The 20,396-nt window shown below is 31.4% G+C and overlaps 1 protein-coding gene across 1 annotated transcript in view; it reads left to right on the top strand.

Moving 5' to 3' along the window:
- Nucleotides 1-7,154: 7,154 nt before the first annotated feature.
- ptk2ba (protein tyrosine kinase 2 beta, a) overlaps nt 7,155-20,396 on the top strand; it is a 47,142-nt gene continuing 33,900 nt past the window's right edge. Inside the window, exons 1-9 of the mRNA XM_073827524.1 lie at nt 7,155-7,260; nt 7,983-8,070; nt 9,955-10,189; nt 12,414-12,592; nt 15,613-15,700; nt 15,901-15,980; nt 16,491-16,553; nt 16,634-16,688; nt 16,811-16,951. Coding sequence (XP_073683625.1) covers nt 9,983-10,189; nt 12,414-12,592; nt 15,613-15,700; nt 15,901-15,980; nt 16,491-16,553; nt 16,634-16,688; nt 16,811-16,951 — 813 coding nt within the window. The 5' untranslated portion in view covers nt 7,155-7,260; nt 7,983-8,070; nt 9,955-9,982. The remainder of the gene's footprint in view (nt 7,261-7,982; nt 8,071-9,954; nt 10,190-12,413; nt 12,593-15,612; nt 15,701-15,900; nt 15,981-16,490; nt 16,554-16,633; nt 16,689-16,810; nt 16,952-20,396) is intronic.

The raw sequence follows: 20,396 nt of genomic DNA, 5'->3' as shown, positions 1-20,396 counted from the left end.
AGTTTTTAATTTTTGGATATAAGTTTGCATTAGAACCAGTACTGTTCACAAGTCTCTAATTGTCCTTTAGATGCATCTTTTTTAATCTAAAAGAATGCAAAAGTGAATTATGGTTGCCTTATTCTTGCTTTAGTATGTACTGTATTGTCAGCTTGGCCACAATTCTCCATTCACACATGTTGAGAAAGTTCACCGTTTCTGTGAATGTATCCTGTGGTGAACGCATACTGGCAGAGATTTGCTGGCATCAACAGTTTCATAGTGAATAATAGTGTGATGTGAACTTATAGTCTCCTTTAAAGGAATAGTTGACCCAGAAATGAACATTTGCTGATGTAGATGAGTTTGTTTCTACATCATATTTGGCGAAAATGTAGTATAGCATCACTTGCTCACCAATGCATCCTTTGCAGTGAATGGGTGCCGTCAGAATGAGAGTTCAAACAGCTGATAAAAACATCACAATAATTAACAAGAAATGTGTTTTTACGAAACAAATCCATCATTAAGACATTTTTAACTTCAAATCATTGGTTCCAGCTTTCTCAAGTGAGCGCTATTATAGATTATGGACTGGTGTTTTGGCCAGAAGTGATGGTTTAAAGTTAAAACACCTTAATGATTGATTTGTTTGATACAGACACACAGCTTTTTATTTTACAATACGTTAATTGGACTGGAGTCATGTGGATTACTGAGTATTTATCAACTGTTTGGACTCTCATTCTGACGGCACCCATTCACTACAGAAGGTCCATTGCTGAGCAACTGATGGAATGCTACATTTCTCCAAATCAGCTGATGGAACTACTAAACTAATCTACATCTTTGATGGCTTACATTTTCATTTGTAGATAAACTATTCTTTTAATTTCTACAAATTCTGTGTGCTTTAAATGTGAATATGTCTGTTTGCAGTCTCACTTTACAAAAGGTAGCCTTAAGTACTATGTACTTACATTTAAATTAATAATTTGGTACAATGTACTCACCCTCAGGCCATCCTAGATGTAAATGAGTTTGTTTTTACATTAGATTTTGAAAAAATGTAGTATAGCATCACTTGCTCACCAATGCATCCTTTACAGTGAATGGGTGCCGTCAGAATGAGAGTTCAAACAGCTGATAAAAACATCACAATAATTCACAAGTAATGTGTTTGCATGAAACCAGTCCATCATTAAGACATTTTAACTTGAGCTGAGATATGAGTGCTCCATCCATAATATTGCTTTCTCCAATAAGCGTTGTTATGGATTATGGACTGCACTGTAAAAAATGATGGTGAATTTAACGGTAAAAAACTGTAAAAATGCTACGGTAAAAACCTTTGAAATGGTTAACGGTAAGTTCCCCTTCTATATACGGTGAAAAACTGCATTTTTTACAGTAGTATACCATTTTTGGAAGTGGAAAAAGAACATAAAATTTACAGTGAATAACCGTAAATTGACATTCCCAGAATTCCCTGTTTTTTTTCTTTATTTGATGTTTTTTTGTTGAAATAACATTTTCTTCTTTGTTTTTTCTTGGCAGTTTTGTACATTAGGGTTGTATGTTACATCTAATGTTGTTAAATTACTGTTTTTTGCATTATTTCATTTTTATGTGTGTTACCATGATGGTGTTTAGTGTTTGTGTGAATCACACTGTGCAACTTCTATATATGTTATTATTTAAAATCTTCTTGTGATGGGCTTTGGTTCATCACGTGATGTCATGTGATCATCACCACCTGCTTTCGGTGGTTATCAGTGTATTACAAAAATACAAAACAGTTTTCTGTGCTTCAAAAGGCTGGTACATTACCATTATGTCAACGAAATTACGGTATTTACCTGTAAATTTAACTGAAAACTGTAAAACGTAAAACATTACGTTTTACAGTTACCGTAAACAGTAAGCTTTTTTACAGTAAAATTCTGGCAACCACAGCTGCTGTTTTTTTACTGTAAATTTTACGGCTTTTTTTTTTACAGTGTGGTGTTTTGGCCATAAGTGAGGTTTAAAGTTAAAACACCTTAATGACTGATTGATTGATTTGTTTCATACAAACACAGCTTTTTGCTTTACAAGACATTAATTGGACTGGAGTTGTGTGGATTATTATGTTTTTATCAGCTGTTTCATTCTGACGGCACCCATTTACTACAGAAGTTCCATTGCTGAGCAAGTGATGGAATCCTACTTTTCTCCAAACTGGATAATGGAACAAGCTAATCCACATCTTGGATGGCTTACATTGTCATATTTGGATGAACTATTCTTTTAATTTCTACGAATTCTGTGTGCTCTAAATGCGAATATGTCTGTTTTCTTATGTTTATGCTTACTTATAGTCTGATTTGCAGTACCGACTTTCTAATCTCCATATTAAACCAAGATGAAGATTGATTTAAAAATACACAAAGCATGTGAGTGTAATTTTTTTTTTAGATAAATACCCACCACATCCGTCTGTAACTGATCACAAAAGTGATGTCACAGGAATCTTGCATGCACGTCTCATTTATATGTGAGCCTGGACCACAAAACCAGACTTAAATAGAAAAGGTATATTTGTAGAAATGGGCAATTTTTGTTTTATGCCAAAAATCATTAGGATATTGTGCAAAGAGCATGTTCCATGAAGATATTTTGTAAAATTCCTACTGTAAAATATATCAAAACGTAATTATTGATTAGTAATATGCATTGTTAAGAACTTCATTTGGACAACTTTAAAGGCGCTTTTCTCAGTATTTAATTTTTTTTGCACACTCAGATTTCAGATTTTCAAATAGTTGTATCTCGGACAAACCATACATCAGTGGAAAGATTATTTATTCATAAAAATGTACCCTTATGACTGGTTTTGTGGTCCAGAGTCACATATATGAGCAAGAGCCATTTGTGTTATAATTAATTAAACAGGTGACTGTGTTAGCATGCATCTTGTTTGCATCTAATAGGGTTTTGTAAGCAACCGGTTTGCTACAATGTGCAATTTACTTGCATGCAAACATGGTCTCTGTTTAATGCACAATTAGCTACAAGTGTCATTATATTTTATATTATATTATTTTATATTATATTATATTCATTATATTTGAATTAAAAATCAATTTATTGCACACCACCAAACTTCAAAAAACTAGGCCTCATTTATTTAAAAAAAATGACTTCAACTTAGAAATAGTGAAACTGTTTTTACTTGCAGTGGGGTTTTCATTATAATTTTATCTGATCTTAAACTTGCACCTGTTAACTGAAAACTTCTGTTTCCATCTGCAGTTAAATAGTTATACAGACTGATGCAGTTCAGTGCACATTAAACGTTTAAAAATAGGAAATAGTCACTCAAAATTAATAATATTAAATGGGAGGGAATAGATGAATTTCAGAATTATTTCAGAGCACTCTAATCAGAGTAAAGGTTATGAATTAATATTTTTTTATGAGCCTGAAGGACATTTAAATCAATATCTGCCATTTTTGAGCGTCGTTAAATATAGTGTTTGAGGTTTACAAAAACGACTGTAGGAATGAAAAGTACTTACCTTTTTAGAAAGTGAAAGGAGACATGATGAAGCTCTGAATAAAGTTTATGCTTCATCTTTCAGCTGTAGGATCCAGTGATCACATGACACACACAGGCACACACACATGCGCTGCCATCAGCTCTAAAAACTTTTTTGTTTCTAAATAGCGGTTGAGTTTTCAAGAGCTGAAATCCATATGTAAAGCTGTCATGCGGTGAAGAGATCTGCAGTGAATGTCAGCAGTGCCCTCTGCTGTAAAACACACTTCCGTATAACCAACATCCTCTAAACACAGTTTCACTATGACACATTAACACTTTTTCTGATTAAAACAGCCAAACTTTAACATAAGACTTTATTTATTAGTTTTTTTTTACTTTATACAAAAGACGTTGTTTTTGTCACGTTATTTTCTTTTTCAGCAAAATAATAATAATAATAAAAATAGAGGAAGTCTATATAATAAACATAATATTATTATTTTATATTAATTTCCTCAATTTACATGTTACCAGAGTAATTATGAAAAATGTCCTCATAGTTATAGTAAAATGTTGAAAACCAACTTTTAAGGACATGTATGAGGAAAAATTTCCTCATAATTATAGTAAAACGTTAAAAAACTACCTTTGATGACATTTTTTAAGAAAAATATCCTCAAAATTGTAGTAAAATGTTGAGAACCAACTGTTGAGGACATTCATGAAGAAAACTGTTCTCATAATTATAAGAAAATGTTGAAAACCAGCTGTTGAGGACAGTCATGAAGAAAAATTGTCCTCATAGTTATAGTAAAATGTTGAAAACCAACTTTTAAGGACATGTATGAGGAAAAATTTCCTCATAATTATAGTAAAACGTTAAAAAACTACCTTTGATGACATTTTTTAAGAAAAATATCCTCAAAATTGTAGTAAAATGTTGAGAACCAACTGTTGAGGACATTCATGAAGAAAACTGTTCTCATAATTATAGTAAAACTTAAAAAACAACAACTTTTGAGGACATTTTTGAAGAAAAATGTCCTCATAATTATAGTAAAGCATTAAAAAAAACTTTTTGATGACACTTATTAAGACTAAATATCCTCAAAATTGTATTAAAATGTTGAGAACCAACTGTTGAGGACATTCATGAAGAAAAGTGTCCCCATAATTGTAGTAAAATGTTGAAAACCAACTTTTGAGGACATTTTTTAAGAAAAATATCTTCAAAATTGTAGTAAAATGTTGAAAACCAACTTTTAAGGACATGTATGAGGAAAAATGTCCTCATAATTATAGTAAAACGTTTAAAAAAACTACTTTTTATGACATTTTTTAAGAAAACTATCCTCAAAATTTTAGTAAAATTGTTGAAAACCAACTGTTGAGGACATTTATGAAGAAAACTGTTCTCATAATTATAGTAAAACTTAAAAAACAACAACTTTTGAGGACATTTTTGAAGAAAAATGTCCTCATAATTATAGTAAAGCATTAAAAAAAACTTTTTGATGACACTTATTAAGACTAAATATCCTCAAAATTGTAGTAAAATGTTGCGAACCAACTGTTGAGGACATTCATGAAGAAAAATGGTCTCATAATTGTAGTAAAACATTAAAAAAGCTACATTTGATGACATTTTCTAAGAAAAATATCCTCAAAATTGTAGTAAAATGTTGAAACCAACTTTTGAGGACATTCATGAGGTAAAATGGTCTCATAATTGTTGTAAAATGTTGAGAACCAACTGTTGAGGACAGTCATGAAGAAAAGTGTCCCCATAATTGTAGTAAAATGTTGAAAACCAACTTTTGAGGACATTTTTTAAGAAAAATATCTTCAAAATTGTAGTAAAATGTTGAAAACCAACTTTTAAGGACATGTATGAAGAAAAATCTCCTCATAATTATAGTAAAACATTAAAAAAAACTACTTTTGATGACATTTTCTAAGAAAAATATCCTTAAAATTGTAGTAAAATGTTGAAACCAACTTTTGAGGACATTCATGAGGTAAAATGTCCTCATAATTTTAGTAAAGCATTTAAAAAAAAACTTTTTTTGATTACACTTTTTAAGACTAAATATCCTCAAAATTGTAGTAAAATGTTGAGAACCAACTGTTGAGGACAGTCATGAAGAAAAGTGTCCCCATAATTGTAGTAAAATGTTGAAAACCAACTTTTGAGGACATTTTTTAAGAAAAATATCTTCAAAATTGTAGTAACATGTTGAAAACCAACTTTTAAGGACATGTATGAAGAAAAATCTCCTCATAATTATAGTAAAACATTAAAAAAAACTACTTTTGTTGACATTTTCTAAGAAAAATATCCTCAAAATTGTAGTAAAATGTTGAAACCAACTTTTGAGGACATTCATGAGGTAAAATGTCCTCATAATTTTAGTAAAGCATTAAAAAAACTTTTTTTGATGACACTTTTTAAGACTAAATATCCTCAAAATTGTAGTAAAATGTTGGGAACCAACTGTTGAGGACATTCATGAAGAAAAGTGTCCCCATAATTGTAGTAAAATGTTGAAAACCAACTTTTGAGGACATTTTTTAAGAAAAATATCTTCAAAATTGTAGTAAAATGTTGAAAACCAACTTTTAAGGACATGTATGAGGAAAAATGTCCTCATAATTATAGTAAAACGTTTAAAAAAACTACTTTTTATGACATTTTTTAAGAAAACTATCCTCAAAATTGTAGCAAAATGTTGAGAACCAACTGTTGAGGACAGTCATGAAGAAAAGTGTCCCCATAATTGTAGTAAAATGTTGAAAACCAACTTTTGAGGACATTTTTTAAGAAAAATATCTTCAAAATTGTAGTAAAATGTTGAAAACCAACTTTTAAGGACATTCATGAGGTAAAATGTCCTCATAATTATAGTAAAACATTAAAAAAAACTACTTTTGTTGACATTTTCTAAGAAAAATATCCTCAAAATTGTAGTAAAATGTTGAAACCAACTTTTGAGGACATTCATGAGGTAAAATGTCCTCATAATTTTAGTAAAACATTAAAAAAACTTTTTTTGATGACACTTTTTAAGACAAATATCCTCAAAATTGTAGTAAAATGTTGAGAACCAACTGTTGAGGACAGTCATGAAGAAAAGTGTCCCCATAATTGTAGTAAAATGTTGAAAACCAACTTTTGAGGACATTTTTTAAGAAAAATATCTTCAAAATTGTAGTAAAATGTTGAAAACCAACTTTTAAGGACATGTATGAGGAAAAATGTCCTCATAATTATAGTAAAACATTAAAAAAACTTTTTTTGATGACACTTTTTAAGACAAATATCCTCAAAATTGTAGTAAAATGTTGAGAACCAACTGTTGAGGACAGTCATGAAGAAAAGTGTCCCCATAATTGTAGTAAAATGTTGAAAACCAACTTTTGAGGACATTTTTTAAGAAAAATATCTTCAAAATTGTAGTAAAATGTTGAAAACCAACTTTTGAGGACAATCATAAGGAAGGAAGACCTGTCAAATTGAGCTTGTAATGTAGTTTCTATGATCAGTGTGTGTGTTTTTGCAGCAGCAGCGGCGGTGGCGGCTCTGTTGAAGTGGTGTGAAGTTTGAGGAAGTCAGTGACACGCGTGGGGTGTGTCCAAAACACACACGTCAGGACTTCAGCTCACATTCTCTTAGTTTGGATTCGTATGAATTAAACAAACAACGGACGAGAGAGAGTGAGAGCGAGAGAAAGCTGCACTGAACATCAGCTCATGCTCAGGTCTGTCACACTTTTACATTTTCTCATTTCAATTAGAAATGATGACCGTTTCAAAGTTTGAAGTCACAGTGTAGCATTAAAAAGGAAGTTGAGTAGATGCTGATGTGTTGCAAATATCTGTAGATGTTTCCATTTTTCATTTGACTTTATTTTAATGGTAGTGTGAGCAGAAGAAGTTGAAAATAAGAGGCTTTGTCTGATCAGGTGCATGTGCGTTTGTATGGATGTTGTGGGATGTTTGATATCATCATTATTCATGAATATTGAGCTGATGCTGTAAATCATGCTCACAATATTAAATTCAAGATAAATGTTTTAGTAGTTTGATAGGTAAGCAATGCTCAGGGATATTAAACAGCAATGCATTTCCTTTCAAAAGAAACTTCATTTCAACATCATTGGTTTCCTCTACAAACCTTTATAATGGCAAAGTGTGGATGTTTAACACCTTTGTTATTTTCAACACATACTGTAACATCTCTGAACCTGATACCACATGACAGGAAACCAAAGCTGTGGCAGATGGTTTTGATGCATTTTAGAGACATATAGTTGAAGTCACATAAAGTTAAATTTGGTAGTTGAATAAAAACCAAATGTTATCTAGTAGAAGTCTCTTAGCGAAGCTTAACCAAGCATCTCACTTCCTATTTTTTTGACATGCTGAAAACGGCCATTGCTTATGCTTGACAACATTTGTGTGAATCTTGTCATTATTTTAGCCTGTCATGTTGTCTGTCCTGTGACTCAGAGATCATATGGTAACACAGGAGTAAACTGGTTCACACATCAGACATGGAGCACGTCCAGGTAGGATGTTGCATTAGTCTCTCTTGTGCTGACATGTTGAAATACAGTGTGTTTGGTCATGAACGTCATGTGCTTTTACTACTGCTGTCTGTAATTTTGGAGAATTTCTGTATGAAATGTGACACAATGTAATATCAGAAGAAATGAAAGCACTGAATGTTTCAAATAAAACTACATTTTAGCTGTTCTTAAGTTATACTTACAATCAGATTTATGATTTATGATGACTACGTTTTAATGGTCGACACACTCAATAATAATAATAATAATAATAATTCAGTGCAGGTTATTTATTTATTTATCTATTTTCCAAACTGATTGTCCCGTGCAGGTATTATTAATATAAATTAATTTATTTACATAACTTTTGTTTATTTTAAGCTGTTTTTAGACAAGCTCACTGTCAGATAGTTGTAGGATTTATATAATTCTAATAATTAATAATCTTTAATTCAAATATTTTATGGTCATCACACAATAATAATAATAATAATAATAATTTATTTAAAATTTTCTTCATGAATTTTTAAGTTTTGAAATCTATTTTTAAATATATATCCTATATAAATATAAGCTAAGCAGAGTCTAATAATACTAATAATTTAATGCATTTTGTTATTTATTTATTTATTTACCCATTTTCCAAACTGCTTGTCCTTCGTGGGTATTATTAATATTAATTGATTTATTTACTTAATAACTTTTATTTATTTTAAGTAGTTTTTTTAGACAAGCTTACCTGTCTGATATATAATTCTAATAATTAATCATCTTTAATTGAAATATTATGTGGTCATCACACAAAAATAATAATAATACTCATTTATTTTTTCTTCATGAATTTTTATTTGTTTTTAAATCTATATATCTTTAAATATATATCTGATTTGAATATAAATGATCATTTTACTTCTAAAGAGTCTAATGATAATCATTAATAATAATAATTAAATGCAGGTTGTTATTATTTATTTATTTTTATATATTTATCCATCAATTTTACAAAATGCTTGTCATTTGCAGGTATTACTATTATTAATAATTTATTTATTTATTTGCCTTATAACTTTTATATATTTAAGCTGTTTTTTTAGACAAGCTCACATAGTTCGCATATATATCCTATAAAAATATAAACTATAATTTTAATGCCAAGCAGAGTCTAATGATAATAATAATAATTAATAATAATAATAATTATTAAATAGAGGTTGTTATTTATTTATTTATTTATTTATGTATTTATTTATTTATGCATCAGTTTTCCAAACTGCTTGTCCTTTGCAGGTATTATTATGAATATTAATTAATTAATTAATCAATTACTTAATTTACTACATAATTTATTTTAAACTGTTTTTTAGACAAGCTCACTGTCAGAAGGCTCTAGGATTTATATATTTCTATTATATGTCTTAAAATATATATCCTAAATAAATATAAGCTATAATTTTAATGCTACTGTAAGCAGAGTCCAATGATAATAATAATAATAATTAATAATAAAAATCATTTTTATTATATATATATATATATATATATATATATATATATATATATATATATATATATTTTTTTTTTTTTTTTTAATTTTATGTTAGAGTCTGCTTAGCATTAAAATTACTTTTAGTTTTACAAACTCCTTTTTTTAATATAAATATTTCCAGTTGTTAATGTAACAAAAAAAAAATCCCAGATTCTGTTCTCTGACTTTGATGAATAAATATCAGGATATGAAGCTTAGAATAAAAGGATTCATCTCTTAAATTCACAATTTTTCATCTTCTCATAGTTTATTATTGAGTCACTTATTAATTTCCTTTGGCTGTGTCACGTTCCTGCCTGAACTTGAATGTACAATTTTTCTTCCGTCTCACCACACAGCTGACAGTCAGTTGAGGAGATCCATCTCATGAAAACCTATGTAGAGATGTCGGGTGACGCCAGTACATTGTCATGGAAACCGCCTCCTCCCGGTCCACCGCAGGCGTCCACGGGTGCCGTTGAGAATAAATGCACGGGGCCGGTGAAAATCCTCAAAGTGTGCTTCATAAGCAACAGCGCCAACCTGGGCAAAAACTTCAAACTGGTCAAATGTGAAAGTTCCTGGAATGTCAGGGTGAGAAGATTAACATGGATTTTCACACATTAATCATGACTGCAATGTGAAGCACGTGTTATCATGCCCATCAGCACAACGTCTAGCTGTTATAATGAAAGATCACTTTGAGCATTAAGATTTGTTTTCATTTATTTCACGATTGATGTTAAATAAAATCAAAATGTCATAATACAAAAAAATTCTATACATATACACTGAAAAAAAACAATAAGTAAATTTACTTAATTTTGATTTGACAATTTTTTGCACACACATTTTTTAAGTAAAATTTAAGTATGGAATTAGGTAGAGGTCGACCGATGTATCGGTTTTGCCACTTAATCGGCACCGATAGTTAATTGGCGGAACTATCGGTTATCGGCAAAAATCCATGCCTATAGTTTTTCCGGGTTGCTAGAGTGGCTGAAATAATAACAATTAATAATAATAATATTTTTTATTATTATTATATATATATTTTAATTTTATGTTAGAGTCTGCTTAGAATTCAAATTAATTTTACTTCATAACATTTCTTTGTTTTAAAAATGTTAAAACTCCTATTTTTTAATATTTCCAGGCGTTAATGTAAAAACCAAAAAAATCCCAGATTCTGTTCTCTGACTTTGATTAACAAATATCAGGACATGACGTTTATAATAAAAGGATTCATCTCTTAAATTATACAATTATAAAATATACACTGAAAAAAACAGTAAGTAAATGTATTTAATTTTTATTTGGCAAGTTTTTGCACGCACATTTTTTAAGTAAAATTTAAGTATGGAATTAAGTAGAGGTCAACCGATGTATCGGTTTTGCCGATTAATCGGCACCGATAGTTAATCGGTTATTGGCAAAAATCCATGCCGATAGTTTTTCCAGGTTGAATCCATTGCTAGAGTGGCTAAAAACCATCCTCATTATACAGCAAAGTCCCTAAAGTCTTTGTTATACAGCACGAGAGTGGCAAGTTAAATTGTGAAAGTACACAATATCTATGTATGCAATTTTAATTATGTGGCCTTTGTGTAGATATTTAAAGATGGCTATCGTTATCCTTACTGTTGATGTAATAGTAACACTTTACAGTATGATATGTTACAATGTTACAATATGTTACATTTGCACGATACAATATACTTTATTGTCCCCTTAGGGGAAAATTTTTGTAACATTAAGATTGATAAAAGCTGTAAAATAGAATATTGTTCCTTGTTAGAGTGTTAAGTTCTTACGTTTTTAGTTGCATTTGTTTACAATAATGAACTATGAACTAACTGTAATGATTAATATAAAATTAATATTAATATTTTTATTCATTTACAAAATATGGTTCGATAGGCTTGTTTTTATTGAAATTGGTTCAACCTAGCTATCGGTATCAGTAAAATCCAATATCGGTCGACCTCTAGAATTAAGTCAATTCTACTTAACTAATTTAAGTCAAATTAGCAAAGGAAATAAGTAAATTTACTATGCAGTTAGTTTGATGAGTAATTTCTACTTAATTATTTTAAGTTTACTCTGCAGTCCTCAAATACAATTCACTCAGCCATGGTTTGTCAACTTCACTCAAAAATCATAGCACTGAAAAAATGCCATTACAGCATGTGGTTTCTTTTCAAACGTGGTCATAAGCAAGTAGATGGATCCTTAATGTTTTTAAGGTTACAAGTTGACTCAATGTACTTACTAACCAAGTGAACACAGAGACCTCAATACTTGGCACATGATACACAATGACGGTAACAACGAGTGAATAGTTTTTAAGTATGAATGTGTCATTTTGAATAGAAAATAAACTGTAGATGTTACAAAACAACAAGTTACTTAACCTAACAACAAAAACAACCATAAAACAATGCAAATACATCTCGAAAACAAACGAAAACCTTATTAAATATTCATGCCCAAGTGCATGATGGGAACAACGGGATCATGCCTTTGATATTAAACAGTCTTTGTAAAAATAACAAACAATTCCAAGTATAATATACTTATAAGTTCAAATGTCAAATTCTACAAGCTTAAATTGAGTACTAATATTAAACGTACTCTTTTTTTCTTGCCTTAATTTAATTATTTAATGTAGAAATGACATTTGTTTTTCTTTATTATTAACTTCACAAAAAAAAAATTTCAGTGTAGGCTTAATCATATCATTACTTTTTTCTTCCTTTTTCGGGCGGGTGAAATGAATCCACAAGTGTTTGATTTAAATGATGATTTCATTCTGCAGAAAATTATTCAGTCCATCCTGGACAGCGGACGGCTCGGTCCCAACATCAAGTTCTCAGAATGCTACGGTCTGCTGCTCAAACACCTCAAATCAGATGAGGTTCACTGGCTGCACCCTAACCTCACCGTAGCAGAGGTGGAGCTGAAATATGAACAGCAGCACGTTGAGGCCGAGTGGAGGTGTGTCCCACATGGCTAAAAAAAAATTTCAATTATATATATTTTACAGTTTTTCTCAATTGCTTAAACACATTTCTTGAAATTATGCCTCTTATTTGCGAAACTCTAAACACAAATCCACAACTCCTAACTCATTTCCCCAAACTTCCTATATTGAGGTCAAAATGAAGCTCTCCACTCAAAACAATTCAATCTTGCTGAAAAACCAAACTTTGCTTTCAGACATGACACACAAATCCTCAAAAACAAACACACTACAACACAGTTTTACACACTGATGAGATAAATTCAAAACAATACTACAAAAACAATACAAATAAAATACTTTTCACATGATGAACACAACAAATCTATTCCTTTGCAAGTGTTTTATTCCTTAATTTAATGTACTGTAGAGTACAGTACAAAACAGCAAAAAACAACAAAACAATTATTCTGCCCAGCATCCTGTCTTTGGTCTGGGACAGGTAGAGGATGGATACCCGAGCCGAGCCCGACGGTACCCGACGGAACCCGACGGGCCGGGCCGGGTTCGGACAGATATTTAGAAAGGATGCTCGGGTTCGGGTCGGGCTCGGTTACATCAGCGCGATAGTGCCCCTGTGTTATAACAGCGCTTTTTGCCCCGTGTGCACTGATGCTCTCATCTGTTGACATTTCCGAACGCCTTCCTACAGTTGCTTAATAAAAGCGGGCTTTCCACACAAAAAACTGCACGTGTCATTAGTATGAGAAAAAAAAAAAGATTTTAACTGTGTCGGGCTGGGATCGGGCTCGGACATAAATATCTTAATGCCTGTCGGGTTCGGGTCGGGCTCGGTTACTGCTCTGTCGGACGCGGGCCGGGCTCGGACAGAAAAATGCGGCCCGATCCGCACTCTAGGGACAGGCCAAAGAACCTCTTCAGCATCACAGGCTAAATTAGCCCTGGCCAGGCAGCAGGGGTAAAATCCTCTTGCATGCCTGATCCAACCCTGGCACTCATCAACTAAAATATATGAGACTGCTTGTCTTCTTGCCCTTGCTCTTCCTCTGTCTCTTCCATGTTGTTGTCATCATCGTCCTCCTTCTCCTCCTCCTCTTCCTCTTTCACCTCCTACTCTTCCTCTTCAAAATTACACATTACTGTATGTGGGATATTGATTGAAAAAGACTGGATAGGATTCACAGTTACACTTGTACTAGTGGTCTGACAAAAAAATAAAAAAATAAAATAAAAGCACACAACGTCATTGTGAAACAGAAAAAAAAAAAAGAAATATGGGCACAAAGGTGAAAATAAAAATAAGAAAGTCCACTGTCAGAATTTGTAACTCCTGTGTTGTCCTCTGTCTATATGCTTTCCAGTGGAAGGTTCATGAGATGTACCTTTGATCTATTTCAGAGAACTGCTTTATCATTGGTTGATCTATATTATCTTCATTAGTGAAAGTCAAGATTCACTTGAATAATTCATGGCAAATTTACAAAAAGTCTAATAGAAATGTGTAGAATATATGATTGACAGTTTAGGACAACTAGATCAAAAATTTTGCATTTAGGTGATGACTTATACGATGAGCTAATGACTTGATGTTTTGAGGGGTAAGACTATTGCACAGAGAACTACAGTATATAATACATTTTGAGCAACATGACAATAGCAACTGATAATGTAGGAAACTGCAGACAAATGTATATTTAATTTCTGATCTGAGAAATGCACCAAAGTGACTGAGAAAAACTTTTATCCTTTTATCTCCATCGAAGGTTCTGATTGGTGTGTGCTAAATTTTGACTCCTAGTGTTTCCAGTTGGGTAATTGTGTGCTAATTGAGCTCAAACTTCGCAGACTTGAGTGAACAATATTGAATGCTTGTGCTTTCTAAATGACCTCATGGTGTAAGCACTGAGAAATGTAGGGATTTGTGTGTAGAGTTTTGAAGTAACAGTTCACCAAATATAACTCATGTGTCAAAGCAGGGAATAGTGTTTATAGTTTAGAGAAATGGGTGTCCTTTTTCAAAAATGGCGTTATAGTTTTGAAATTTTAGTTCAAAAGACTGGTTATAGTGTTTTAGCAATTGAGAAAAACTGTAATATAGTTTTTAGTTTGAAAATGGCTCACTACGTATCAGAATCGAATAATTAAGGCTGTATTTATTGGATCAAAAACACAGCAAAAACAGTACAATTTTTAAATATTTTTACTATTTAAATTAACTGCTTTCTATTTGAATATATTTTAAAAGGTAATTTATTCCTGTGATTTCAAAGCTGAATTTTCAGCATCATTACTCCAGTCTTCAGATCACATGATCCTACAGAAATCATTTTAAGATTTTGATTTGCTATACAAGACACTTTTCTCATTTTTATCAATGTTAAAACTGTTGTGCTTATGGTTGAAGAAACTAGATTTAGTTAGTTTAGTATAGAAGTTAGAAGTTAGTAATAGTGTATAGCATCCAAAATATATTTAATAACATTTTGAAAATATAAAAAAATACATTTTGCATTTACCTCAAATTAATTTTAAGACTAGTAATGCATTGATCAAAAGTGATGATAGAGTAATTTATAATGTTACAAAATGCGGTTCTTCTGAAATTTGGTCATCAAAGAAACCTGAAAAAATTTGACTCAGCTGTTTTCAACAACAACAAAAAAATTGTCATAATAAATGTTTTTGAGCAGCAAATCAGAATATTAGAAGGATTTCTGAGAGATCATGTGACTGGAGAAATGATGCCAAAAAATTCAGCTTTGAAATCACAGGAATAAATTTCATATTAAATTATATAAAAATAGAAATCAGTTATTTTAAATAGTTAAAATATTTCACATTTTTACAGTTTTTGCTGTACTTTGAATCAAATAAATGCAGGCTTGATGAGCAGAAGAAACATCTTTAAAAACAAAAAAATCTTACAGCCCAAAAACTTGTAGTGCATAAAGTTCAAGAGTTTGGGCTCTTACAGTCCTGTAAATCAGTTAAGCATATGTTCCTAATCCTGTTTTTGTTCTTCTGTCATGATCAGATATGACTTGAGGATTCGTTACATTCCTCCTGATTTCCTGGACAAGTTAAAGGATGACAAAACTACAATGCTCTACTTCTACCAGCAGGTCAGTACCTGTCACATTGGGAGTGTTTCTTCACATTTACCGCTCCGTATCCTGAAACAGCACACAGAATAGTGAAGGAAACATGAGTCACGCCATTTGCACTGAGGCGTAGTGGATGTTTGATGCAGCCCTAAAGTGTTAATGGTGGTTTGCACATCTAAAAGGCCGATTGAAGGTGTGTTATTGCTGTCGTTATGCAGGTTCGCAGTGACTACATGCAGCACAACGCGAGGAGAGTTAGTGACGGGATGGCGCTGCAGTTGGGCTGTCTGGAGATCCGGTATATACAGATGAACTGATAATAAAGAAAACATTTATTTGTATAGCACCTTACAAGAAATGCAGCTCAAATTGCTTTAGAATTTAAAAAAAGCATTGCACCAAGTACTTCACTTAATATTTTATTTGAAGGCCATCCAAGATGTAGATGAGTTTGTCTCTTCATCAGAATAGATTTTTGGAGAAATGTAGCATTTAATCAGTTGCTTGCAAATGGATCCTCTGGAGTGAATGGGTGCCGTCAGAATGAGAGTCCAAATAGCTGATAAAAACATCACATTAATCCACACTTAAAATGTCTTGAATTATGTTTTTATTCTTGCAAATGTACAGCTTTTGGCTTCACTAGACATTAATTGATGGACTGGAGTGGTGTGGATTACTTGTGGATTATTGTAATGTTTTTATCAGCTGTTTGGACTCTCATTCTGACGGCACCCATTCACTGCATTGGTAGTGAATAGTAAAATGTTTTCAGATTACATGCCTTTAATTTTTTCTGTTCTAACAGGAGGTTTTATAAAGACATGAATGCCAGTGGCCTGGAGAAAAAATCTAACTTTGAGCTGCTGGAGTAAGTACTTTGCATTGTGCTTTAGATCGTTTTACACAATAATATGCATAATGCATTGATGGCATTTCTGCTTTTTTCAGGAAAGATGTTGGACTGGATTTGTTCTTTCCTCAAGAATTAATTGACAGCATGAAGGTGAAAACATTTTCTTGGCTACTTCTTCTTTGTGAATAAAGCAGCATAGGAATCCAATGCACACTGAAAGCATTTGTGGTTTCTGATTAATAATGATAAATTGTATGTCTGGTGTGTTACAGCCAAAGCACCTGCGGAAACTGGTCCAGCAAACGTTCCAGCAGTTTGCGTTGCTGAAGGAGGAGCAGTGCATCATTAAGTTCTTTGAGACATTATCTGTCTTTTCCAGTTTTGATGAAGAGGTTTTTCCATGTGAGCTAGTGGTAAGTGGCCCATCATGGTGTTTACAGCCATATTAAAGTAATAGTTCTTCGCCAGAACGGATTTGAATAAATATCGCAGAGAACCAGAGAATTCTCAGCAGTGAATGGGTGCCGTCAGAATGGGAGTCCAAACAGCTGATGAAAACATCACCACAAGTAATCCACACACTGCAAAAATGCTTTTCTTACTTTGATTTTTTTGTCTTGTTTCCAGCCAAAATATCTAAAAATTCTTAAATCAAGAAGGATTTTCTAGACGAGTAAAAAGAAGTCAAAATGAAGTGCAAAACAATCTGCCAAATAGTGTAAGAAAAATAATCTTGTTTTCTGTTTGAAAAAAGATTTTTTGCTTACCTCATTGGCAGATTATTTTGTTTGTTCTAAGAAAAAAAACCTCACTTAATTTGGACTTAATTTTTCTGAAATTAAGACAGTAATTTAAAAATAAAATCCTTCTTCATTTAAGAACAAGACAAAAAATCTAAGTAACAAAAAGACTTTTTTGCAGTGCACCACTCCAGTTCAATGAACATCTTGTGAAGCCAAAAGCTGCGTATTTGTAACAAATACATAAATTTGTCTCACCTGAATCAGGGGAGAAATATGTACAGTTCAAGCACCTTTTACATGTTAAAACAGTTCAAATAAAAAATATGTAGATGAATTTTGAGCACAACAGTGGGTGGACTTCTTCCACTGCAGGAAGCCTTATTTTTGATTATGGACTTTTATTTTGGTTAGAATAGACTATTTAAAATTAATAACACTTTAATTATAGAGGTGTTTCTTAGAAACACACAGCTTTTGACTTTAAAAGATGTTAATTGATGGACTGGAGTGGTGTGGATTACTTGTGGATTAATATGATGTTTTTATCGGCTATTTGGACTCTTATTCTGACGGCACCCATTCACACATTTTCAGAAAACTTTTAAGTCAACTATTCCTTTAGTGATGGTCGATGTGTGTTATTTACTTTCTAAAGTAGTGTGAGAGCTAGTAGTGGGTGGATGGATAAACTGAGTGGCCACAAAATATCTTTAGACACTGTGTTCATCTATAGAAATGTATGAAAGTCGCTGCATTAGATAACAGTTTTGAAGCAAATGTCGTTAGCAGTTAAATCCTGCAATAAAATGCTTTTCTTACTTAGATTTTTTGTTATGCTTCCAGCCAAAATATCTGAAAACTCCTAAATCAAGAAGGATTTTCTAGAAGAATAAAAATTATGGTCTTGATTTCAGAGAAAACTAGTCAAAATTAATTGTGTTTTTGCTTGAAACAAGCAAAATAATCTGCAAATGGAGTAAGAAAAATAATCTTGTTTTCTGTTTGAAATAAGATTTTTTTTTTTTTTTGCTTACTCCATTGGCAAATTATTTGATTTATTCTAAGCAAAAATGCACTTAATTTTGACTTGTTTTTCTGAAAACAAGAAAATTATTACTTGTCTAGAAAAATCTTGATTTAAGAATTTTTTAGATAGTTTGGCTGGAAACAAGACAAAAAATCTAAGTAAGAAAAGCATTTTCTTACTTAGAAAGTGCACCACTCCAGTCCATCAATTAACATCTTGTGAAGCCAAAAGATATTTGTAAAAAAAAAAAAAAAAATCCATAAAAATGCATCTCGCCTGAATCAGAGGGACAATATGAATATTTCAAGCACCTTTTACATGTTAAAACAACCTAAAAAATTTCAAATAAAAAATATATATAGGTGAATTTTGATGTGAGAGGACAACAATAGATGGACTTATTCCACAGCAGGAAGCCTTATTTTGGATCATGGACTTGTATTTTGACTGGAAGAGACTATTTAAAATTAATAACGCCTTAATTATGGAGTTGTTTCTTAGAAACACGCAGCTTTTCACTTTAAAAGATGTTAATTGCTGCAATTGGGCATTTGTAGAAATGTGTGAAAGTCGTTGCATTAGATATCAATTTTAAAGCAAATGTCATTAGAGGTTAAATCCCGCAAAAAATGCTTTTCTTACTTAGATTTTTGTCTTGTTTCCAGCCAATATATCTAAACATTCTTAAATCAAGAAGGTTTTTCTAGACGAGTAAAAATTATTTTCTTGATTTCAGAAAAAACAAGTCATAATTAAATGTGTTTTTGCTGGACACAAGCAAAATAATCTGCAAATGGGGTAAGAAAAATAATCTTATTTCAAGCAGACAACTATATTATTTTGCTTACCCCATTGGCAGATTATTTTGCTTGTTTGAAGCAAAAACTCGCTTAATTTTAACTTCTTTTTTCTAAAAACAAGACAATAATTTTTACTTGTCTAGAAAATCCTTCTAGATTTAAGAATTCTTAGATATTTTGGCTGGAAGAGACTATTTAAAATGAATAACGCCTAATTATGGTATTTTTTTTTTTTAGAAACATGCAGTTTTTCACTTTAAAAGATGTTAATTGATGGACTGGAGTGGTGTGGATTACTTCTGGATTAATATGATGTTTTTATCAGCTATTTGGACTCTTATTCTGACGGCACCCATTCACACTTTTTCAGCAAATTTTCAGTTTTAGGTCAACTATTCCTTTAGTGATGGTTGAAGTGTGTCATTTGTGTTGGGGGTAACGCATTACAAGTAACGCAATATAATAACATTGCTTTTTCCAAGTAACTAGTAAAGTAACGCATTACTTTTTAATTAACAAGAAAATATCTGAGTTACTTTTTCAAATAAGTAATGCCAGGTAATCCCCCCCCCCCTCCCCCATTTATTGATTAAAAGCTAGAATAAATCTGAACATGCATTAATTAATTAATTCATCTCACTCACTAAAAAAAAACAGATATAGTGTTTCTCAAATAAATAAAAACAGTGAAATTCAATGCAAACCTGCAATAATTAAATATTTAAAAAATACAAATACCCTTTTTGTATTTAATCCCATTTTATTAACCAATATCTTTGCTGCCGACCTTCGATGATCTAATTCATCCATACTAATTAGCAAAAATTACTCAAGATAATCTAACATTTGTTTTTCTTTTTCTTTTTTTATTGCTGAAGAGTTGACATTTTTTCTTCTGCGGTCTACTGTACAGACGTGGATTCACTTTTCTCTAAACCTGAGGCTTTTGGTGTAAAAAGGCTTTTACATTTGCCAAAAATATAACTTTTTATGTTTATGTATCAGTGTTATTTTAGTATCATTGGGATACTGATACTATTGAGATACATTTTTATTAATATTTTGAATTATTATTATTTTTTTTATGATTGTTTTTTTAAATGTGTCTATACAGGTTTTGTTTGGTTTATTCCAGTTTTTGTGTTAGATATTTTAGTGCATCAAGTTAAAACAAATTTAAAAGTATGTTTTACAAAAATAAAAATCTTCAGGCAAATATCTTTCCACTTTAAAATTTCACAATTAATTCATTATATCATTGGCTGTTTCTTTGTAATTAATTGTGAAA

The sequence above is a fragment of the Garra rufa genome, chromosome 21 (genome assembly GCF_049309525.1).
Source record: "Garra rufa chromosome 21, GarRuf1.0, whole genome shotgun sequence".
Classification (NCBI taxonomy): Eukaryota; Metazoa; Chordata; class Actinopteri; order Cypriniformes; family Cyprinidae; genus Garra; species Garra rufa.
The sequence above is the reverse complement of the archived record's forward strand: the minus strand, read 5'-3'. Positions and strand labels throughout refer to the sequence as shown.